Below are 24,479 nucleotides of genomic sequence, written 5' to 3'. Positions count from 1 at the left end.
TAGCCTTTGATTGGAATATATGTGAGAAGTGCATGAGTCAAATAAATTATTTTGTTTCATTTCCTCTCAAAGAGAAATGTTATAATTTTCCAACTTGTATATTTATAAAATATTGGGTAAATTTGATTTAGTCACCATTTAGGAGAACACTAGCATAGAGAGATGAGTCTAAGGTAACACAAGGCCCTTTCATTTTAAGGTCTTTTGTGAGTCCACAACAGAACTACATTTCCTGACACTGCATGTGACGTCGCGACGTAGGTCACATGTGCGCTCTGAATTCCTGAGTGGTTCAACTTACACAGTGAATGAACCACACTGAGACCCTGTACACATTACTAAGGCACTGAAGGGCATTGCAGGATATTCCGTTACGTGAAACCTCTCGGGCTCCGTGTAACAATGGAAGCATATTTACGGAGCTGTCGTGACGTGCTTAAGGTAAGACTATGGTAACGTTACGGTAACGCTAAAAGAGATAGGGTTGCGCGTGTTATGTTTTTTTCTACCATTTTAACCACCTAAAATGTGGCCAGTGTTTGCACTGTGCATGTTGAGAAATTCATAAGCAGGAGTATGTTTGCTGTGTATGATGGCTTGGTGTGATAAAAAATGTATGTTTTGTTTAATATACACTTGAAATTGACACAAATCATATGGTACGACGCGGGTGAAGAGACTTTGGCCGCATGCGCCAAAGATAGAAACAGCCACATGCCTTGAGAGAAACTACGCAAGTAGCTTTATTTGTTTTTACAGTACTTCTATCATAATATTATTTATACGTGTATCATTTTATTAAAAAAAAAAGTATACGAAGAACAAGCAAATAATATACATAAGAATATTACATTTTAGGTTACATTTATAAATGTACAAACTTTTTATAATTATATACGTGTGCAATTAAAACCACAACAAAGAAAACACAACTCAACAAATTGAATCAGCTTGAGCTGTTTGGTGCCAATGCATCCATCTTTTGGAGACTGTTTTCTAAAAGTGCTGTCAGTATGTTAAGCCAATAAAATCCATTCCCGCTTTTCTAGTTTTTCAGATTAATGCACTCAAGTTTCGAAACTAAAGGTGGCCATATTTGCAGAGACAACACCTGCTGCACATCATCCTGACAGCATCTGTCCAACAGCAGTGCATCTCTCTACCCAAAACACTGTTGTTTTAAACCCAAACACCCTGACACCTGCACTCAGCCACGGCCGGGCGGATATACTGAAGCCCCGTGTTTACTTTGAGACTCTCAGCTCATGGAAGCAAGCAGAGAAGGGTTCTTTTACTAATTCAGTCAATGATTGAAGAAATTATACGGTTGCACTTGTGGTCAAAGTGTTTTTTGTCTGCATCAGAGGGTGAGCTTGCAAACAGAGCGCACACCCTGCTCTTTCCACCCTGAACCGAGGCCCGCAGGTTCTGTACTGTTTACTCACCATCCCGTGGTCCATTTCACATTACAGTGACTAACTTCCTGTGCTGTCTTCAGGCCATGCACATACGGACATGAATAAGCATGTTTTTCCTGCACTTCCCCATCTAATAGAGATTTTGGTGATGATTATCACATGAGAAATAGGGATCCAACCTCACCCGAAACGAGCCTCACCCCTGGTCTGTGTCTGTTGTGAGCTCAGTGACTCTGTGTTGACAGTCCGTCGTCCAGCATTTCAAACAAACCCCAGCTGGCTGCCCAGATCAGAGTACATCATTTAATGCTGACGTCACAGATGGCTTCTGATTTCGGCTGGAGTAATGGAGCAGGCCAAATGCTAATTAACGCTGGATGAGGAGTCATCATGTGGAGGGATAAAAGGTTTTATTGAATCCAGGGCGATGTGTTCGGTGTTATTCTATTAAAAGTGCTCTTCATCTCGCAAATAGGCTTCGAAATAGAGTTGTCGAAATAGAGTTGTAGGCTTCGAAATAGAGAGAGAAAAGCACATTTTAAGAAACATATAGTCCATAACTGCACTTCTGTATGAAAGTGTTGGTCAGTCTTTTTATAAAGAAAGTAATACTTTTATTCAGCAAGGATCCATGAAATTGACCAAAAATGACAGTTAAGACATTTAGAATGTTACAGAAGATTTCTTTTTCAAATAAATGCTGTTCTTTTGAAATTTCTGTTTGTCAAAGAATCCAGAAAATACTAAATTATTCCAAACCGTTTTCAAAATTGATAATAATAAATGTTTTTCACAGTGTTTTCACAAAAATAATATATTTTAAAAGAAGAGTTCTTTTAAATTGTAATAATATTTAACAATATTACCGTTTTTATTCATTTAAAGAAATGCAACCTTGGTGAGCGAAAAAGTCATCAGAAACATTAAAAAGACTTTTTTTTTTTTTTTTTTACTGTAGTGTATATTCCAAGTCTTCTGAAGCTGTACTATTATTTATCATGTTCAGAGCAACACTGAAATGTAAGTTATTTTAATATGAAAATCTGAGGTGCCCTTCATCATAGTTCTCTAAAATTTCATTTTCGCTTCTGCGCATTGTTCCTTACTGTGAAATCATTTACAAGACATGCAAAAACAAAAGCCATTATTGTTAACATTAAACGCTTTCACACAATATTTGAATAGGTGAAGTGTGGATGAGATTTGAGCTGTGGCAGAGAAGATTTACAGCTAACAAGAACAGATCGGTTTCTCACAAATACATATTTTGACTATATAGTGCATAAGTTCTGTGGCCTAATTTTATGGAGCTGTTTTTTGTTGTTGTTGTTGTTTTGATAACCCCTGGTCACTGTATTGTTTTGTTGTATGAAAAAAAGAGCAGTGTCAGCATTCAAAACACATCCTTTTATGTCAAACAGGGGGAAAAAAAGGCTTGGAAGTTGAGTAATGATGACGGAATTTTCATTTTTGGGTTAACTATACCTTTAAGAACAAATATTTAACTTAACTGACATTGTTCTCTTTCATTCTCAGGGTTGTAGTAAGAACAGCCAAGGGCTGCATGTCGTATTGGGAAATGAGGCTTGTGATATGGACTCCATGGTATCATCCCTGACCTTTGCCTACTTTCTTTCAAAGGTATGCTATCCCCAACCCAATAAACCACTGTTCTTGGAAATCTTGAGAATAATGGCAGAGAGATAATAGACGTGATAATTCTGGATTATTGTTTTGTTCTTCATTATTGTTGTCCTCTCGTAGAGTCTGGATTGTAAGAAGATGCCGGTCCCTGTACTCAACATCCCACGGGCTGAGTTCCCCTTGCGCTCTGACAGCAGCTTTCTGCTGAGAGAGAGCGGTCTGTCGCAGGACTGCCTGCTGTTCAGGGACGAGGTGGACCTCCACGGCCTGCACAAGAACAAACAACTGATGCTGACGCTGGTCGACCACAATATTCTGCCCAGGTCAGTCTTCTGTTCTGTAGCACATATGCACCTTGTTCCATCTTCACATCAAAAAAGAATACAGTTTTAGAGTAATTAATGAACTGAGTTTGGGGTGAGTATGATTTGTTGTTTTTGAAAGGAATTAATATGTTTATTCAGGAAGGATGGATCAAATTCATTAAAATTGACAGTAAAGATTTTTATCATTTTAAATAAATGCCATTCTTTATGCTTTCAATTCATCAACTGAGCATTCATTTTATCAAGGATGCTGAAAACCCCCAAATATTAAGCACCGGCACAACTATTTTCATTGATAATAATCAGAAATGTTTCTTATGCACCAAGTCATTGTATTAAAATGATTTCTGAAGGATCGTGTGACACAGTGACTGGAGTAAAGACTGTTGAAAATTTGGCTTTGCAATCACAGGAATAAATCACACTTCTGTTCTTTTAAATTGTAATATTATTGTCAATATAAATTGCTGAGAATATAAGAGACTTTCAAAAAATTACATAATCACATCTGCCAACTTCTAAACAGTAGTAGTTTTGTTTAATATTATACATTTATAATAATAGCAATTAATTGCAATAGAATTATAAAGCTTTTTACTGCAGCATATGCCTAAATGTATGTAAATGTGTGCTAAAAGGGTCTCTTTAAAAATGAATGACCACAGAAGCAGTATTCGTGCTGAAATGAGACATTTTAATATATATTAATATAAATACTATAACCCAATAAATAAATATATTCTATAAATAATATATATATTAATATTCTTATATTAAATAAATGATAGAATATTCAATAATATAGAACTATTGTTGTTATTATTAAATCTGTGAAATGCCAATAAAGTTCTGAAGTGAATATCAGGAGATTTGGTCAGTTCTTTTATAATAAATCTGTATTATTCTGTAGTGCTGACAGTGAACTGGAAGACGCAGTTGTGGAAGTTATTGACCATCACCTCCTCCTGAGGCCCACATCCCCTTCCTGTCCCGTCACTGTGGAGCCCGTGGGCTCCTGTGCCACCTTGGTGACAGAGCGCATTGCCCAAAAAGCACCTGAGGTGCTCGACCAACAAGTGGCTCAGCTTTTATACAGTGAGTGTCATGGTGATGTAATAAACACAGAGAGGAATGCGAGCTCTCACAGCTTAACTTATATAATATATGTGTTGACAGGTGCCATTATCCGAGACTGTGTTAACATGGCACCTGAGGCAGGCCAAGTCACCCCTAAGGACAGCCAGTACGCCATCTTTCTGGAGAACTGTTTTCCCAAACTGCCTCAGAGGGGTGCTCTTTTTCAGTCGCTACAGAATGCCAAGTTTGATGTGTCAGGTGAGAGGATCTTTTACTGTTTAGGTTAATTAAACAAACCACTTGATGCAGACATAACAAACAGTATAATTTGAAAGCATGCAATCATCAAAAGTAATTGTCATTGTACTGTTCTGGATTCCAGGCCTCACCACAGAACAGATGCTGTTGAAAGACATGAAAGCAGTGTCTGGCGGGGATCTAAAATTAGCCGTCAGTGTCATTTACATGTCACTAGAGGTCAGTGCTGTTATTTGACATATTTCACTTGACCTTTAATAGCTGCTACAATCTCTGAAGCTTGCAATGTCTTGATTTGATTGTCTTTGGCTGATATCACTTCTAACAAAAAATATTTATGCAGATATATGCAAATGCTGATATTTTGTCCCTTTAATTGCATTGAATTTTTGTTTTTTGTTTGAATTGTGTTTTTAAAGGATTTAATCACACTCTTAAGAAGTACAAAGTTTTTTTTTTTCAATTGTTGTATAGCAAAATGCTATAATGTCATTGAATTTTTTCTTTTGCTTTTCTTTCAAAAAGACACAATGTGTGTTTTTTATTGCAATATTACATAGGTAGAATGAAAGAAGTAATATAATACTAATATGATCGTTTCATATTAGTTTCATATCGTATAAAACTCATTTTTTGTGATGGAACATTGCAAATTACTCACAACTCAGTCTATTTATTAACTATTAAATGTGATTCAGTACTGAATGATTGTTTGTTATACATGCAGAATGTATTCTTGTTTTCTTAAAAGTAATTTTGGATTTCGTCTCGAAATTACATAACACTTATAGCGCAAGTTGCTGAATAAACAGCAATGTGATGCATGGTCAAAAACAAAAGATGCTTGTTTTATGCCTGTGTATATATGTATGAAAGAGGCATCCAACCTGTTTTGATCAGTGCTGAATATTTAGGTTTTATTCATTTGGGCAGGTTGCTAGTAAAGAGAAGATAAATTATGGGATAAATTAATAACATTGTTATATATAGGGCTGTCAAATTGATTTATCGCATCCAAAATATAAAAGTTTGTATTTACATAATATATGTGTGTATTGCGTAGATTTATATATAAATGCAAATATACACACATACATGTATATATTAAAAAAATATTTACATATATGTGTGTGTATTTATGTATAAATATTTGGGCAGGTAGGTAGTTAAGAGATTTAACTAAGATAAATTATGGGAATAAAAATGCTGATTACAATACCATAAATGAATCCGTTATTAATAACATTGTTTATATATATATATATATATATATATATATATATATATATATATAAACCAGATTCCCAAAAACTTGGGACACTGTACAAATTGTGAATAAAAACAGAATGCAATGATGTGGAAGTTTCAAATTTCAATATTTTATTCAGAATACAACATAGATGATATATCAAATGTTTACACTAAGAAAATATAATTTTAAGGGGAAAATAAGTTGATTTTAAATTTCATGGCATCAACACAGCTCAACAAAGTTGGGACAAGGCCATGTTTACCACTGTGTGGCATCCCCTCTTCTTTTTATAACAGTCTGCAGACGTCTGGGGACTGAGGAGACAAGTTGCTCAAGTTTAGGAAAAGGAATGTTGTCCCATTCTTGTCTAATACAGGCTTCTAGTTGCTCAACTGTCTTAGGTCTTCTTTGTCACATCTTTCTCTTTATGATGCACCAAATGTTTTCTATGGGTGAAAGATTTGGACTGCAGGCTGGCCATTTCAGTACCCGGATAACTTCTTCTGCGCAGCCATGATGTTGTAATTGATGCAGTATGTGGTCTGGTATTGTCATGATGGAAAATGCAAGGTTTTCCTGAAAGAGACGACGTCTGGATGGGAGCATATGTTGTTCTAGAACTTTGATATACCTTTCAGCATTGATGGTGCCTTACCAGATGTGTAAGCTGCCCATGCCACACGCACTCATGCAACCCCATACCATCAGAGATGCAGGCTTCTGAACTGAGTGCTGATAACAACTTTGGTTGTCCTTGTCCTCTTTAACCTGGATGACATGGCGTCCCAGTTTTCCAAAAAGAACTTCAAATTTTTGTGCTTGCGCTGACTTGCGCTTCTGGATCATGTTTAGATATGGCTTCTTTTTTGACCTATAGAGTTTTAGCTGGCAACGGCGAATGGCAAGGTGGATTGTGTTCACCGCCAATGTTTTCTGGAAGTATTCCTGAGCCCATGTTGTGATTTCCATTACAGTAGCATTGTATGTGTATGTGATGTATGTATGTGATGCAGTGCCGTCTAGGGGCCCGAAGATCACGGGCATCCAGTATGTTTTTCCGGTCTTGACCCTTACACACAGAGATTGTTCCAGATTCTCTGAATCGTTGGATGATATTATGCACTGTAGATGATGATAACTTCAAACTCTTTGCAATTTTTTCTGAGAAACTCCTTTCTGATATTGCTCCACTATTTTCAGGGGCGCTGCACAAGATCCCGGGCGCTAATCGGACTCATCCCCCCCCCCAAAAAAATATATATTCCAGACTTTTCAGGGGCCCTCTCTTCCTTTGGGGCCCTGGTAATCAGTACTGGTTTTACCCCCAGTCCGAGTCCGACGCCCCTGACTATTTTTCGCCGCAGCATTGGAGGAATTGGTGATCCTCTGCCCACCTTGACTTCTGAGAGACACTGCCACTCTGAGAGGCTCTATTTATACCCAATCATGTTGCCAATTGACCTTAGAAGTTGCAAATTGGTCCACCAGCTGTTCCTTATATGTACATTTAACTTTTCCGGCCTCTTATTGCTACCTGTCCCAACTTTATTTGGAATGTGTAGCTCTCATGAATACCGAAATGAGCCAATATTTGGCATGATGTTTCAAAATGTCTCACTTTCAACATTTGATATGTTATCTATTTTCTATTGTGAATAAAATATAAGTTTATGAGATTTGTAAATTATTCCGTTCCTTTTTTACTCACAATTTGTACAGTGTCCCAACTTTATTGGAATCATGTTTGTATTACGTAAAGACAAACTTTTATTTTGTATGCGATAAATCGATTTGACAGCCGTAATATATTTTACAGTTGGGCATATATATATATATATATATATATATATATATATATATATATATATATAGGTGATTGTATTGGTGCATCTCTATAAACTGTTATGTATGGAATCTCCTTGCAAACTTGCACTCTAGCAGGACTATTTCTGATGCTGTTTCTGATTCTTATTTTAAATTTAGAAGATCACATGCAAATGACGTTTTCTCCTAAATGAAGTGAATCTTGTGTTTGTGCTATGCATTTAGCCTCAGTACTTGGTTCCACAAAGAGAAAGAGGAAATGTAGATTCTGAAATGTAAGGAGCTACTGTTGTGGCCACAAAGTGTGCTCATGTGTCCATCCTCGTGACTTATGTGAATTCCTCATTAATACCAAAGCACAACTGATTCCAAGTCAGACACACCCAGACTCACCGCAGGGCTGGGTGGCCTGTCTTGCACACCACTGATTACACCAGACATCAACCCCCGTGACAGACTCTACTCGTCTCTTGTTTGTACACATACAATATTGAGACAAGCTGTTGCTGAATCAGTTCTGAGAAGTATCAAAACTTTCTTTGTTCACACTACATTGTAGATTTTTGTTTATTTTTCACATTGTATAATAATTCCAAAAAATAAGTCCCTGATTAAAAAAAATATATAGATATATTACCCACAGAATCTCAATTATTACTTCAAAGTAATAATGCCACTTATTTAATGTTTATTTACGTAACCATTTTAAATGTCAAATTGCCAAAGAAGTTAATCAGAAATATCAGTCAAATGATTCAGAAGAGATCAGAGATGTGTCATAAGATGAAATTGATCTGTGCGTATTTTAAAGATTACATTTTTCAGGTGTAAATACCCTGCACTGATCAATTTTATTAATATTTAGGCTTTTCTTCAGAGGCGTGGACTACAGCAGGACCTCTGTGAGTTCTGCCACAAACACAACTACAACCTGGTGGTTTGCATGACAATCTCTTTCAATGACAACAAGGAGCCCTTCCGACAGCTAGCCGTCTACAGTTCCAGCACTGTCTACAGGGGAGAGGTACTCCGTGCTTTATACCTTACTGGGAATGAATGTTCAGATGGCTTCCCTATAATTAACTCTGTATATTTGACCAGATTAGGAGTCAAATTTGCAGGGTTTCCCAATTTGTCTTTTAATTTGAAATGTAAAAAATGGCAACAATTGCTTGATCCAGTCAATTCCTGATCACTGAATATAATTATTTACTTGGAAATACACTGTTCAAAAGTAAGATTTTTTTTTAAATTCAAGGAGTCATTACATGAATCAAAAGTGACCGTGTATGACATGTTATAATATTACAAAATATATAACTTATTTGAACATTCTATTCATCAAAAAATTCTGGAAAAAATGTATCACAGTTTGCACAAAAATATTCATATCAGATTGATTTCTGAAGGATTATGTGAAACTGAAGCCTTGAGTAATGGCTGCTAAAAAAAATCACCTTTGCATAAATATTTGCAAAAATATTTAACAATTATTAACTGTAATTTTGATGAATGAATCCAATCTTAAATGATGAATAAATGAATTGAATAATTGATATCTGTATTTTCTTTTTTCATAGATGAGTAGAGCACTAGAAAAAGCCAAAAATAACATTCTGGACCTTAAGCCAATGAGCAGTCCATATCCAGATGTGAAGGCCTTTATACATTGTAACACATTAGCTTCCCGCAAGACAGTAATGCCCATAATCACAGACTTCCTGAAGGAGAGGGAAAAGAAAGCGTATCAAAGTGGGAACATAGAGGACCTAGAGCTGTACGATGATTCCAATCAGGACCAGAGTGAATCACAACAATGTCCCGAGGACGCTGGGATTGAGGACGATACCCAAATTCCTCCAACGCCAATGAACAGTCTGGTGGAGGGTTGTCCCTTAGACAATGGCCTACCAAAAATTAGTCCTGAGGTTTTGGTGGAGAAAGTTAGCAAGATTGCCAGCATGGAGGACACGTCTCCTGAGGACCAGTGATGAGAAACTGTTGTCCAAGAGAGTCTTGAATAAGAGCTGGAGAAGGAAAGTTCTTTTGCATCTTCAAGAGGATGAAGTGCATATCCAACAGTGCTGCATTAGGGCATGAGAATTGACTCACAAAAGTACGATAGTCTGAAGAGACCATTCTGTTGACTTTCTAAGGACTGGTTTATGATCATGATCGAATGGAGCATTACATAAATGCATTATATGTACAATGTTTAAAGTTTGGCTACTGTAAAAACAAAATTCTGCTTTAGGCTGTTTATTTATTGTTCACAGTCATATTCATGTTTGATCTTCTAAAATAATCAGAAGTCTCATTAAGACATATAAACACATTATCTAAAATTGACAATCAGCACCCAGTGCAAGCTAGCTACTGACAGTGCATAATGCATTTCTGGTATTATACAATTAATTATAACATGGTAGCTAGCTATCGTTGCTTTTGATGCCAATAACATTCTTAATTCTTCGTGGAGTTATTTTCAACTTGTCTGCAGATCACCTCTGGGGCATGGCATTGATTTGCCTAGAAAATCTTTTACTTCTCCCTTGATTTGTAAAAGCTAATGGAAATTGCATTTACAATATCACACTCTCAGTATAATCCTAGCAGGCGAGCAATTTTTTTAATCTCGTGGATACTGAGCTAAACTACCAGTAACCCTCTCTGTGGCCTTTTGCATGTTATAGGTGTTAACTGACCTGCTTCCGCTTCGAATCAGGGCACCTGCATTTTAGTCATTGAGATTTTACCATTAACTAACAAAGACCGCAGTTTGTGTGTGAGGTATGTTAAACGTTTGATCATTTGAGATTTAGAGCTTCAGTATTCTGTTAATTAAAGGCAGGGTAGGTAAAAAAATGTATATAAAACTTTTTTTCCAAATTTGTTTAAACTTTATTTATATATCAATACATAATTAAAATGTAAGTACTCTGAAAAAGAAAGTATAAAAATCGAGTGACTGTAGACCTCTCACGACTGTTTTAAAGACAGCTCATTATTTCCATTCACTCCACCCCCTCCCTTCTGGGCTCCTATAGATTATTTATCGCCTCTACTACGGCTCGCTAAGTAATGTTATGTTAGCTATATTACGCAGCTACGTGTGCTAATGACACATGCTTCATGAAAAAAATATGTATGATCAAAATACAAAAAGAAAGATTTACCTGTCCAGCAGAAATAAAGCCATCAAGGAGTCACTTTTCAGCCCCTTGAGTTCCCTCAGTTCTCGCCATCGCTGGAAAGCCACGCCGATTTTAACTCACGTTTTATTTCTTTGTTTCATTGCCTTTTCTTGTACTGTTACTGTCTTCCTTTTTTTGCCTGGTTTGCCTTCACTAACTGCATAGGCTGGTACTGTGAATTTTGCTTGCTGTTTCTCTGCCATTGTTTTGGTATTCCTAGGATCCGTGCCTGTTGAATCAAACGTGCTGTTTCCTCAAATCAAACGTGCACGCGCAAGTGGGCAGGTCATGTGTGGCAAAAGGGTGGTTGCCATGGTTGCGAGAGAGTGACAGTCGCCTAAGCCAATCCTATGTTTCGTCCCGAAATGGAAATAATGAGCTGTGTTTAATACAGATTAAACGGTCTAGAGTCACTCGATTTTTATACTCTTTTTATTAGAGTACTTACATTTTAATTATGCATTGATATATATAGAAAGTTTAAACAAATTTGGAAGAAAGTTGTTTATACATGTATTACCTACCCTGCCTTTAATATTATTTTATGTTAACATAATTTATTTGATGCTTTGGGTACATTAGGGTTGAAAGCAAACATGTTTTTTTTCATGAACAGTCAGTTTGTTCATCTGTTATATGGTCTGTAGCTTATTAGCAGATTCATTCTTACTGCACTATTATCTTAATTATAATATTCATTATATTCAGGTTCAGTCCAAGGCATTTTAAAGGCATAATTGGCAAAACTTATATAATAACATGTTTTACAGTTATATAAAGAAGTTTAAAGGACTTGAAACATATAATGTGGTATGTTTTGAGGTGTTGTGTACCCTGTGAATTAACCCTGACCAATAGTTTGGTGAGATTGTACATGGTGACAGCAGAGGATTGCTGCATGCTTCCTCAGGAGAACTAAGCACATTTTTACTAATCGATTCCGCCAAACTATATAACCCCAATATCATAATAATGTTATTGATTGAATGTAAATGTACTACTGTGCTATGGTTGTGAAACAGGAGGACATTTGAGAGCACATCCTCTGTCAAGTATTTTATTGCCAAGGACTTTTTTTATGAATATGATACGAGTATGAATAAAACATTTTCAAATAGTTCAGTGTGTTCTTTGTGAGCTTTTTCCATGAAAGACACAATTTCATTGCAGTCTCATTTTTAAAGAGTGACGTGACATTCAGCCAAGTACGGTGAGCCATACTCAGAATTCATGCTCTGCATTTAACCCATCCAAAGTGCACACACACACAGATCAGTGAACACACACACACTGTGAACACACAGCCGGAGCAGTGGGCAGCCATTTTTGCTGCAGCGCCCGGGGAGTAGTTGGGGGTTCGATCCCTTGCTTAAGGGCACCTAAGTCATGTTACTGCTGGCCCGAGACTCGAACCCACAACCCTAGGGTTAGGAGTCACTTGAAGTCTTGAAGTTTCTTATCAAGGCTACATTTATCTGATGAAAAAAAAACGGGAAAATCATTAATATAGTGAAATATTACAATGTAATATTCAAAAACAAATATGTTATAAAAATGTATATTGTCAAATGAATTGTCAACATTCATTGCTGCAGTTTTCAGTGTCACATGATTCTTTATAAATCATTCTAATATGCTAATTTGGTGCTCAAATAACTTATTATTATCAATGTTGAAACCGCATGTGCTGCATTATATTTTTGTGGAAAATGAGATTACTCTTTTTTTTTTTTTTTTTTTTAAGATTCTTTGAAAAAAAAACTTTTGGAATAGCTTTTATTTGAATAATGTAAATGTCTTTACTGTCACTTTTGATCCGTTTAATGAAACCTTGCTGAATAGAAGTATTAATCCTACTGACCTCAACCTTTTGAACAGTAGTGTATGCACCTAACAGAATACAAACTACTAAATCTATTTCTTTTAAAGAGGCCTGTAACCTCAAGGGTATTAGGACCATGAAGCCATGCCTGTCTGTGGCATCTTCCTCCACCTTCCCAGCCTTCCCTGTGGGGGAGCAGAAGTTCTCAGAGCAGCTGAGCCAATGGGAGACATACAATTCAGTCAGCAGAAGTCAGAAATGCTGAAAAACCTGTACTGACAGTCAGGGCGAGTTCCCTTACACAAGACACAAGATACAGACACTGAAACTGGCTTCCATTGTGGCGACGCTCATGAAACACCTCAGATCATGCTCATCAATGCATTTCTAATTTAGACACTTTCTATTAAACGACTTTAGAAATGGGGACTTACTCAGACCAGAAGGAAAGGTACACGCAAAATGGGTAAGTCAAAATTTTTGATTTCCTATTGTCATCAGAAATCTGTCCCTAAAGACTGAAGTAACAAATAATAAATGAATGCATTTGTTTGCAGTGTAATGATTAAGTTCAACTGGCCTCTGTTCATAAAAGTTTCAGTTACTAACTGGACAAAACATATTTATAAGATCAAAACAAGTACCATAAGAGGTCATAAGAGTTGTTTTTAACGTTCTGGTGCAGAAGTGTACAGCAGAAGGACACGAGAGAAATCCTTGTACCATTTATGTCTCTAGTTATTTAGAAAGAGGATTTCAGAAAAAGGAAGTTGCTGTTGAACTGATTTCCGGTACTTTTGCCAATCTTCTTGACTAATATTCAAGACCTAACAACCACAGAAAGACATCTCCTCATATCCTGTCATCCGACAGACCATCAGATTTTCTTTCATATTTCACACAATAATAATAAGGATAATAAGGACTTCACTGCTGTCATGAGTTAAAAATGCAAATGTAGATGGAGAAACGTGACAAAAATGTAATTTTCTATAATGTTTTAAAAGGGGAAAATACTTCTACTCCAATCTACTCCATTGACACCACTAAAATATATATAAATATGTCATAACGTTTGATGGTTTTAGACTCTAAAATTGCAATGATATTAAAACTGTTACACAATATTAATACTTTCCATACCAAATTCCAAGTTCATGTCCAGACAAGAAGAGAATACATGAAACTTAGTGTCATAAAAACCCTCAGTGTTTATGTGATATGACTAATAATACATCCTTAATACAGTAAGTTACAGAATGAGTTACTGAAGTATTTTACCAGTTAAGACAAAGGTTTTCACAACAGGCGATTACTTTGCTTAATCTTGTAAGAGTTACATCAAGAACAATTGCTGAAACAGTACACACCTCAATGCTTTGCAGTGAATGTATGTTGTTGTCTGCCGCAACTTTATACATTGTTCTAAAATGCCCTTCATATTTCTTAAAATACATTTTGACATCTGATAGGGTCTCAGTCAACACTGGGCATGAGATTACATGGAACAGTTTTGGTGCTGTATTGACTTAAAGAGAGTTAGTCAGTAACTAAAAACATACAGCCTCATGTTTCGGAGCATTTCATGTTTGAAATAATGTAGTCTCTGAGCAATCCTGATGGATAATAGTGTATAGTGTATGTATCAAGTTTACAGGTTTGAAGCGAAGACAACACCATCAAGATCTGATAATTGATACTGGCTTCACATAAGAAACAGGTTGAGTTATGTGGCTCATATGTTGTTGACAGCACACCGGCTCATTACCTGCCCAGAATCAGCTGAAAACAAAACTAGATTTTCTGGTAATTTGTGCCACGTGTAATTACCACATCTGCTGACGTAAAGAAATACTTGAGGTAGAAACAGGAACAAATTTTATGTTTGAGTTTGCATTTGACAAGTTTGACACAATATTTCAGAATATATTTGAATAGTATAGTATAGAATAGAAATTATAATATACAGTATTGTAAAAAAGTTTAAATATGTAGATACAGTGCATGTTTTGGATAAATCTGTTCAGCATGTAAAGAAGTTTTCATCTATGTTTGCATGCATACAGTATGCTGCTGTTTCCATTTTCTCAAAAAAATGCACTTTGAATGGAAATATATCTCTATATTGCACTGTCAGACTCAAAATGAATGTCAAATATTAATGACAAATATTGAGAAACCTTGCAATCACTTCAATGAATAAAAGAACTGCGACTACTTGATGGGTTCAAACTGATTCTCAGTTCAGTAAATTGTCATCATCAGAAAATGTTAGTGTTGTTAATTTTGCACATCACACATGTAAATGCAGCCATTTATTTAATGGTTTTTAGGACCTAACTAATATGAAAAATAAATAACTACTGTAAAATCCCAAGCAATTTCTTTACTGTTTGTGTCACAACTGACAATGTAGATGCGGCTCAGAAAAAAAGGCCCAATTTTTAAAAGCTTTAAACTAATTTAAAACTCACCAGAGCTTGTGTGAAGCTGTTGAACTCATAGCAGCTGAAGTATAGAAAGAAAACCTTCAGACTTTGATTTTGAAAGAATCAATTAATATTTCGGTTTTAAAAACTAATGACAGACTAATGGTAAACTAATAACAACTAAAGTTAAAGTTTTGTCCCAAACTGGTCATTTTATTTTTATTTAGCAGAGGCGCAGCTATGATGCCTTGGGCTACCTCAGCACGTAAAGTACAGCAGCTGTAGGGTTGTGGGCGGGGCGTTGAGGCTCTCTCAGGAGCGAAGGCTGCGTCATCAGGTGCGATGCGTTCTGATTGGCTGAATTCTGTGTTTGGAATGAAGGTTAATTTGCTTTGGTGAGGTAGAGAAAAAAACAATATCTCTTGTCGTTGTAAAGGTTGATGGCGAGGTTCAGTAGCCTATTATAAGTTTAACTATAGCGTTTGTAATGTTCTTAGTACTTTTCTTTTTTTTAATCAAATTAAATAGTTTGTTTTTGACGCGCAGGTTAGTGGAAAGGTGAGTTTAGCATGTTTACATTGTCATTATTTACATATTATGTCCATAAAGAGCTATGTGATGGGCGTTAGCGAGGTTTCAAGTGTACACAGCCCTGTTTGCACGTGCAGTCTAATCCAACACGAATTTGTTCAGTTTTAAATCTATCTATCTATCTATCTATCTATCTATCTATCTATCTATCTATCTATCTATCTATCTATCTATCTATCTATCTATCTATCTATCTATCTATCTAGGGTTAAACTCGCATACTATTTAATCTAGTAATCCATTTACTAGTAGTGTGGTTTATCTGTCTTTAACATCAGACTATACTTATTAGTGTCAATCAATCAGGTAACTTATTCTACACCGGACATGTATAGGTCAAAATTATACATTATTACATGTCAAAATTGTTTCCAAATCCTGGAACTTGTCTCACTTCTGCTCTTATGAAGAGACGAGTTTAATTGATGACAATGAAAAAAAGGCAGTAAAAGTAAATTAGGCGATATAAAATGAAAGCGGTTTATTTCACAAATTTAAAATAGTTAAAAACAAAATTATATATTTTAACATACAGATTTGCTGTTGATTTTTGGGCATCTAAAATTCCTGCATGAGGTTAAAAGCATTGCATGAGGTGCAGATATAAGCATTAATAGAATATCAAAGACTAAATCAATCTCTGTCATTTACGGCAGTAATTCATTTAGAAACATTTCCAAATTGCTGGAGGGTAAATCTTTTCTATACATTGATCTTGTGCTGACCTGTACCATAAATAAAGCAAACAAACCTGGAATGTTGTTTTGACAAAATTGAGGAGTAAGTTACTGTCCTGCCAAGAATTTCATTGTTAATAACTAATAATACAGAAGTGCCATTGCCTTCCTTTAGATTTTCTATTTATTCCTGCAGGCATTCAGAAAACGGGAAGACATCTGCTTTTCCTGACATGGAGCTCCGGGAGGAATGGCAGGATGAGGAGTTCCCCAGGTAAACTGTGGTAACAGATTCATGCACCTTATTTTTGTTCAACTCGAGTGTACATGGGAATAAATAATGTGATCTTTGTAGACCTCTTCCTGAGGACACACAGAGTCCTGGAGATGAAGAGGAAAGCCCTGGAACTGAGGGAAACAGGCCTGGTAACCTAATTTCTCCATTTAGTTACTGGCCGAAATATTTCTTATATAAATGTGTTTTTTTTATATATATATATATATATATATATATACATACATACACACACACACACACACACACACACACACACACACACACACGTGCCACAGTTCAGCTTAGGGTTATTAAGATTTTTTTTAATGTTCTGAAAGAAGCCTCTTATACTCTTCAATGCTGTTTTTTTAAATGATAAATCCAGTAATAACTAATATTGTGAAATGTTATTACAATTTTGAAAAAACAAAAAGTGATTTGTTCTATTTATTATATTCCGTATATATTTAATTATCATACTGTGCTGGCAAAACTGCAATTTCAGCAGCCATTCCCCAGTCTTGAGTGTCACATGATCCTTCAGAAATCAAATATGCGGATCAAAAAAAAATATTCCTTATTTTCATCATTGTTGAAAAACAGTTGTGCTGCTTAATATTTTTGTGTGAACCATTAAAAAAAAAAAGTACAAGTAGAATTTTTTTTTTTTTACTGATCTTAAACTTTTGAATGGTAGTGAATATACAGTACTGTATTGTCTTTGTAATCCCTGACCTCTCGTTTTCTTTCTTTCCTCTAGTCCCTCCAACTAGCCTGGCCCTTACTGGTAATACCGTCAGGAAGAAGCGACTAGTGGCACCAACTCTTAGTTTAACACTGGACAAAACCTCTACTGACCGGAGCATGAAATCTGATGAGTTTGATGCTTCTGCCCTTTCACCATCTCCTGATGATGACCTAGAGATGGACATTAACCTGGAGGCCTTAGAGACACCCTCAGACAGCGAGTCTTACAACTTTCCAGACAGCATGCACGACTTAGAGTGGGAAGGTATTCAGTTATTTTAATTAGGGTTGTGTCATGTATTGGTTTCACAAATATGAGATAGGGAAATCTACACAGAGCACTGGTTTACCACTAGCACTGTGGTCGTTGCAGATGATCTTCCCAGGATGGGCAAAGCAGCAATCAGAAAAGCCAGTTTACTGGAGCACGCAGAGATGGGACACCTGGACTTGGATAAGGTGGACAGCAATGGGCGACGATGGAGACGATTTCATGTTGGCGGCCAAGACTACCAAGTCAACATGAGCGTTCTGGAGCCATACCTTCAAGTTCTTTCCCACGGAGGTGAGATTTTGTGGAACAAGCTGAGAGGAACACGCTTTAATGAAATAACCAACTAAATTAGACCACCTTTTTTAGGATATTTTGGGGACGGATCGACAGCCATCATTATGTTCACTTCCTGCTACCTTCCAGAAAATACAACAGAACACTATGAATATGTAATGGACAATCTCTTCAGGTAAAACCTGGTTGATTTGGTATGAATTTATATAGCAATTACTTAAATGTTTATTAATGATTTATTTGGATTTAGGTACATTATTGGCACGTTGGACTTGATGGTGTCTGAGAATTACATATTGGTGTATTTGTGTGGAATGGCCCCTCGCAATAAAATGCCTGGGATTAAGTGGCTTCGACAGTGTTACATGTCCATCGACAGACGGTGAGCTATACTAGTAGTTACTATGATGTATCATCAGTTTTATAACTGAAGACAACAACAAATTACACATTCAACTTCTGTAATTTGATGTGTTTCTGAGTAATGCACAATATTTAGCAGGCAAATTATGTAGGGCGAGACTTAATTTTATTCATCAGGATTTGATTTCTGGTGTTATATAATGATATTATTGATTAATTCTTTTTTATCCTCTCATGTGGACAACAAAAATAAACATTTTTGTGTTTGATTATGATGATGAAACCAAACTTTGAGATGGAAAAAAAAATCAGTTGGTTAAATTTTGATTTCATATGGTTTTTAAAGACTCCACAGAATGGTTTGACGAATGATGTTTCTTATGTTGACATATTTACTTTGGAAACAGGAAGCTGTGACAGGGCAGATTTTGAGACGCTGCCTGGAATACAAAACAAAACAAAGCTACTTTCTTTTGAAATTTGGGGATGGGATGTTCTCATTCTAGATAGTGTCAAAAATATGTATGCACCCCTGAGCAAGAGATGATGTCATCAAAATGTTTGGTTCACTTTCAAGAGAAAGACTAATTTTTAAATGTGTATATCTGGGAGGGGGAAAAAAACAACAACATATCACCGTTGCCACAAAAATATTAAGCAGAATAACTGTTTTTAAATTTTTAATAAGAAGATGTTTTCTTAACCAAATCGGCATAATAGAAATATCTGACCGATCATGTGACACTGAATTCTGGAGTAACGACCCTTGAAATTCAGTTAGAAAAATAAATTACATTTAAAAATATATTGAAACAGTAAACACTTTCTTAAAATTGTAATAATATTTCACAAAATTGCTGTTTGACTGTATTTCTGAACTAGTGTAGACAAAAACACAAACACTAAAACAGTTTTTTGATGTCTTATGAAACTACAGTGGCACTTTCCATCAGTTCCAGAAGAGGGAGCTTGTGTGTAAGCTCTGCCTGTGCCAGTCTCGCTTTAGTTCAGTTCCTGTTGAACGTGAGAACCCACCTCCACTCTCTTTCTTAATGCCCCTCTTATGAAATATGATAGGAATGCTGTGGACTCATACATAGAAGGCCATGTTATCGGAGTTCTTCCAGACATTCCTCAGATAACCTTTGACCTCTTCTCAGCTGTCATGTGTTTTTGTTGTTGTTGCTATATTTTTAGATTGCATACTTCATTGCGGATTAGTTGCTTAAGGTTTATAACTCTTGTGTCGGCTCTTCAAGGCCAGTGTGGCAGTTCTCAATGGACGTCAATGTTATTTACAAAATCTCTATTTACTTTGTTTATGTACAGTCAGCCAGTCATTATCCTAAAATAAACCCGACGGGGTGATTAGAATCAGGTTGATCCTAAAAGGGTCTGTTTTGCTATTATTGACCAGCAAAAGAATTACCATAGTAAATTCATGTTTAATTTCCCTATATTTTCTGGCATAGCTGTCTCACAGTTGTATTTCATTCCTGCAGGTGAAGGTCAGTCTCATAAATGTTTTATGTGAGGAATTTGTAAACTCTGGAAATTCAAGGTCTGCTTATCATGTGAGATCAATTTGGGAAATGAGGAACTAAGGAGTGTGGGATGCTCTTGAAAGCCCGATTTGTCATCCCTGCTGGCTCTGTTGCGTCACTGGATGAATTTTCCTCTGCGATCACTCATAAGCTGCTGACTGTACAGACGGCAACTGAAAACCACAGAAACAAACAGTCAAGCATGACTTCACACAATCAAAGAGGAACTGCGAGGAGAAAAATTAACTCATGTCAAATGCCAGTGAATCTAGAGGGAAACTCCTGCGATAAAGCCAATTTAGCTACACTCTTTACAGTTTCAGAGGAAACGCTGACCTTTTCTTAGATCACATTTAAAATCTGAGATCAAAGTCACATTGAAATAAACATATAGCATTTTGTATTCAAATAAAAATGGCAATAAATACTGAAGTATTTACCAAATATCAAATATGTGAATGTTTGTTTCCGTATGGCTTCCACTGGTATACAAAGATGCACTTTGGGTCTGTTTAAAGGAAAAAAGGGGGATAAAACAAAACCATTGTATATATATATATATATATATATATATATATATATATATATATATATATATATATATATATATATAGAAAGAGAGAGAGAGAGAGATAGAGAGAGAGAGAAAGAGAGAGAAATCTATATTTTTGACAAAGACCGCTGTTGCTAAAAATATACCCCAGCGACTTAAGACTGGTTTTGTGGTCCAGGGTCACAAATGTTCAAAGTTAGAATATGCATTCAATTGTAATTAAATTGTAGAATTTTTTAATTTGATTTAAAGATTTATAGATAATTTTTTACTAACAGTCTCAGACTTTTGGAACCCACAGTAGATCAGAATAAATTATTTTGTAGCAATCAGAATAATCTCTTTGAGCCTTACAACCCCTAACCCTTAAATAACATATGCAAAAAAACAAACAAAAAAAAGGTTCAATTTGCGATGATTTTTTAGCTAGGAAACCAGTGGAATATGTTCTAAATAGACTGTCGTCTCCGAGTTTCTGCCTGTCTGTGTTCCATGATTCAACATGGTTTCACACGGGTCAGGGTGGTGCTGGTGTCAGTCAGCGATTGCTCCCTCGTGTCGTCATGTTCTGCTGGCATCGTGCTTCTCCAGTGGGAGAACCAACCAGTTACTGGAAACAAAATAGTTTAATGTGCCAATACATAGTTATTTGCCTTTGCTTTTCTGATTGAGGTATTAAATATATTTTCTTTCATGATAAACCCTCTGCAGGTTAAGAAAAGACTTGAAAGGGCTTTTCGTGGTTCACCCAGCCTGGTACGTGAGAGCGTTAATCACCGTCATCAAACCCTTCATCAGGTGAGTGTGGATGAACATTAGTTCAGCAAACACAGCTCAAAATGTCATAATCATTATTAATAGCAAACGCTATCAGACTGACCCGTTTCCTCTCTCTTGCAGTGAGAAATTCAGCAGGAAGATGCGCTTCATCCACAGCTTGCAGGAACTGGCAGAGTTTGTTCCTGTGGCCCAGCTGCAAATCCCAGACTGCATCAGACAGTGAGTGTCCACGTCAAGCCAAAGTAGTGCGCTGTCATTATTCTAAACAGAAAATTCATATTTATGTATAAATTCTTTCCATAAAGGCTTGTTTTATATTTGAGTCCAGCTTCTATAATCAAATCCAGTCATTTCTCTATTAAAGAAATGTGTATTGATCATTATTAATGTCAATTAATTAATGATAAATGACCAGAAATGTTAAGGGGAAAGAGGAAGAAATAGGGTAAGGAAATTATACAAGTTTGACTCATATTACATTCACTTGGTAATCATGTTTTTCATTAAACAATTACATTTGCTGATAAAATGTATTCATGAAATATTTGTTGAACTTTTTAAAATAAAAACATTTATGAATAGATCCTAATTATTCCATTTCAAATATATTCATTAGATGTTTTCATAAAATAAAGATTTCGCGATCATTTAAATGAATACGTTTCTGGAAAACATTTGATTGTATTATTATTTTAAATAAATACAAAAATTATACCAGTGAAAGTGATGCTGGTTTTACGAGATTTGTAGAATCTCCTGACCACCTCACTATTTCCATATCATATCTATTTTTTTCTCTGTAAATAACTGACATCAAATGTATCATTAAATGTGTATTTCATAAATATTATCAGTGAATTCTTTATACCTTCTGTATCATCTGTAATTAAATTACATCAAAAAGTATCCACTGAGATTGAAATATTTTCTAAATAAATTAGATCTACTTTTAATTCTTACTTGTTTTCATTAAATAGAAAGTGCTACCGGTGATGGAGATGATTTGATTTGTTCTGCAGGTATGATGAGCAGATGAACAGGTGAAGGTTTGTGATGGAAGGAGAGCAGAGGTGTACAAACTGTACAGACTTCACACTGGACTGGGGAAACTGACATGCATGTGGGATTTGGAGCTGGCTGGGGTTAAAGGTCAAGCTTTAGTGCAAATGCCCTAATGACAGAAAAACAACTTCCTGCCACCAGCTCTTTGATGAAATACAAAGACAGTGTTGTGCTTCAGAGAGACACAGCTGTGTCATGCCGCAAGGTGGGTCAGGACAGTTCTGTGAGCAACATGGAAGCATTTAAAATGTTTCCCAGACTGTAGAAAATCACATTAATTGATAATAATTAATTTTCATAAAACTTATTATATTTAGGCATGAGAAATACTTCTATTTAAACATTTCATTTTTGCCTTACAGTGAACATACCCAAATTAGGATAAATATTAGTTTTAATATTTGCACTAAATGGTTGCAAAATCTTTGTGTGTGTGTATATATATATATATATATATATATATATATATATATATTCTGTAAAATGCATTGTAGTTGAGCATTTAATCACGTGTGAAAGTTTTTAGCACAGATGCAGCAATGCTCAAACTTATTGCAAAATCAGAACGCTATTAGAAACGGAGTGTGTAATGTTGCTGTAAGAAGCCGCATTGTTCCGTTTATATTTGTGCATACTTGTTGCAAATATAATCGTGCTTGGTTTTCTTCTGGAATATGGAAGGGAAATACTCTCTAATATTCAGCTGCTGCTGCCTGTAAAGTGGCCCATTGAATGTGCTCTCATTTAATAGACTCCTATGTGCAAATATTTATACAAGGCCACACCTGAACAACCTGAGCTTTCAAACTGCACATACTACATGTATGTCTTGTCTATGATATTTAAGGAAATAAAGGGTTATATTAAAACTTCTGCTGTAATTTACTGGTGTCATTTCACTGTTAATTGTAATGAGGAAATAGTGGGAAGGGATTATGTTTTATTTTTTTGAGAGCCGCCATGGAAATATTCCTGCACCTTTCAGGAAACCTGTTCTGGCAGAGGGAGGAAGAAACTTTTTTTTTTTTTTTTTTTGCACTGAAGTCACAAACAGGAACAGAGCGAGAACTACTGGAAGGTTAAATAACAGATTCCCGTTGTAATGCTTTATGTGCCAGAAGTTGGGTTATGCAAGTCAATAATGTTTAGTAAAAATTAAAGTTCATGTCTTGGATTTGTCTAAGCAAATAATTCACTGAATCGATGCATTAGTATTCAATGCAAAAAAAACACACTTTTTCTTACATTTTTCTTTTTTAATCTAATATACATTTTAAATCTTGATTACAAAAATAAACCATTATATACTAAAACCCTAGCCATTTTTAACCATGTTGAAAACTGATATTGTTTGCTGTGAAACATTGTATATTGTATACCTTATATTATCAAATTAACTCCGGATACATTTCTCTTTAGAATATGTGGCATCTTTTTCATTTATTTTGTATCCTATCTTTTTAATAAAAATTTTGAATTTCTGAATAAGGAGGCATGTTTAGTAAATGTAAGCACCTGAAGAGCTCAAAAGGTGTACACAATCAGTCCGCAACAGCCTGCTTTACTGTGCTTCAAGCCATTGTGAGAAAAAGGAAATTAAAATGCAATGTGCTTTGTTAGGCTTGAGACCTAAACAAGCTTTGTGCCAAGGGCCCATTGTTTTGTGGGTGTCTTGTGCAAACTTTCACGCAGTGTTCCATGAGCTGCTTTACTAATGACTGTTACAGTAGATGTTAAAACATACTTTAGGGATCAGCTTTGATTTCTTCGCTCTTAAATTTAAAGCTTACATTTGTACAAACATGTATGGCAAGAAGAAAAAAAAACCAAGTCCCTGAGCCCTCACTAAATGCCATTCATATATTTACAGTAATAAGAAAATCCTGTTTAAATCTACATTTATTGTATTAGTTATGAGTGTTTGAATAAATTTAAAAGCACCTGTACTCCTTTTTGCAGCCAATATGGAAGTCTGTTTCTGCCACGGAGTAAAAAAATTAAGGTAATTGGGACTTTTTTTTCTTGCAATTCTGAGAAAATGACAATTGTTAGATGAAAAGTCGCATTCTTTTT

General features: G+C 35.6%; 2 protein-coding genes across 3 annotated transcripts; both read left to right on the top strand.

The window, feature by feature from the left end:
* Nucleotides 1–10,638, top strand: LOC132103261 (exopolyphosphatase PRUNE1-like). Its single transcript, XM_059508215.1, has 8 exons — nt 1–441; nt 2,955–3,059; nt 3,183–3,385; nt 4,299–4,483; nt 4,565–4,723; nt 4,848–4,942; nt 8,665–8,823; nt 9,380–10,638. The coding sequence occupies exons 1-8, from the start codon at nt 403–405 to the stop codon at nt 9,788–9,790; spliced, it is 1,356 nt and encodes a 451-aa protein (XP_059364198.1). The 5' UTR covers nt 1–402; the 3' UTR covers nt 9,791–10,638.
* Nucleotides 10,639–13,025: 2,387 nt separating this feature from the next.
* On the top strand, nt 13,026–22,625 carry LOC132103258 (BCL2/adenovirus E1B 19 kDa protein-interacting protein 2-like). Of its 2 annotated transcripts, none has more exons than XM_059508213.1 (10): nt 13,026–13,281; nt 16,709–16,786; nt 16,868–16,938; nt 17,550–17,801; nt 17,910–18,101; nt 18,177–18,279; nt 18,355–18,486; nt 21,276–21,362; nt 21,465–21,563; nt 22,364–22,625. In XM_059508213.1, exons 1-10 carry the CDS (start codon nt 13,238–13,240, stop codon nt 22,386–22,388), a joined length of 1,083 nt encoding a protein of 360 aa, XP_059364196.1. In that variant the 5' UTR covers nt 13,026–13,237; the 3' UTR covers nt 22,389–22,625. The 2 variants fall into 2 exon arrangements, with proteins under 2 accessions (XP_059364196.1, XP_059364195.1); XM_059508212.1 differs by lacking the exon at nt 13,026–13,281 and adding an exon at nt 15,669–15,802.
* The last annotated feature ends 1,854 nt before the right edge of the window (nt 22,626–24,479 follow it).

This window comes from Carassius carassius, chromosome 24 (genome assembly GCF_963082965.1).
Source record: "Carassius carassius chromosome 24, fCarCar2.1, whole genome shotgun sequence".
Taxonomy (NCBI): Eukaryota; Metazoa; Chordata; class Actinopteri; order Cypriniformes; family Cyprinidae; genus Carassius; species Carassius carassius.
This window is presented reverse-complemented; position numbering and strand designations above follow the sequence as displayed.

What these genes read in the sequence shown, in the direction of transcription:
- LOC132103261 (XM_059508215.1), top strand. Translation starts at nt 403, where the DNA reads ATGGAAGCATATTTACGGAGCTGTCGTGACGTGCTTAAG. An exon ending in TCATTTACATGTCACTAGAG is followed by an intron (nt 4,943 to 8,664) that starts GTCAGTGCTGTT and finishes ATTAATATTTAG; the next exon opens with GCTTTTCTTCAGAGGCGTGG. An exon ending in GCACTGTCTACAGGGGAGAG is followed by an intron (nt 8,824 to 9,379) that starts GTACTCCGTGCT and finishes CTTTTTTCATAG; the next exon opens with ATGAGTAGAGCACTAGAAAA.
- LOC132103258 (XM_059508212.1), top strand. Translation starts at nt 15,732, where the DNA reads ATGTTCTTAGTACTTTTCTTTTTTTTAATCAAATTAAATAGTTTGTTT. An exon ending in GCACGACTTAGAGTGGGAAG is followed by an intron (nt 17,802 to 17,909) that starts GTATTCAGTTAT and finishes TGGTCGTTGCAG; the next exon opens with ATGATCTTCCCAGGATGGGC. An exon ending in ATCCCAGACTGCATCAGACA is followed by an intron (nt 21,564 to 22,363) that starts GTGAGTGTCCAC and finishes TTTGTTCTGCAG; the next exon opens with GTATGATGAGCAGATGAACA.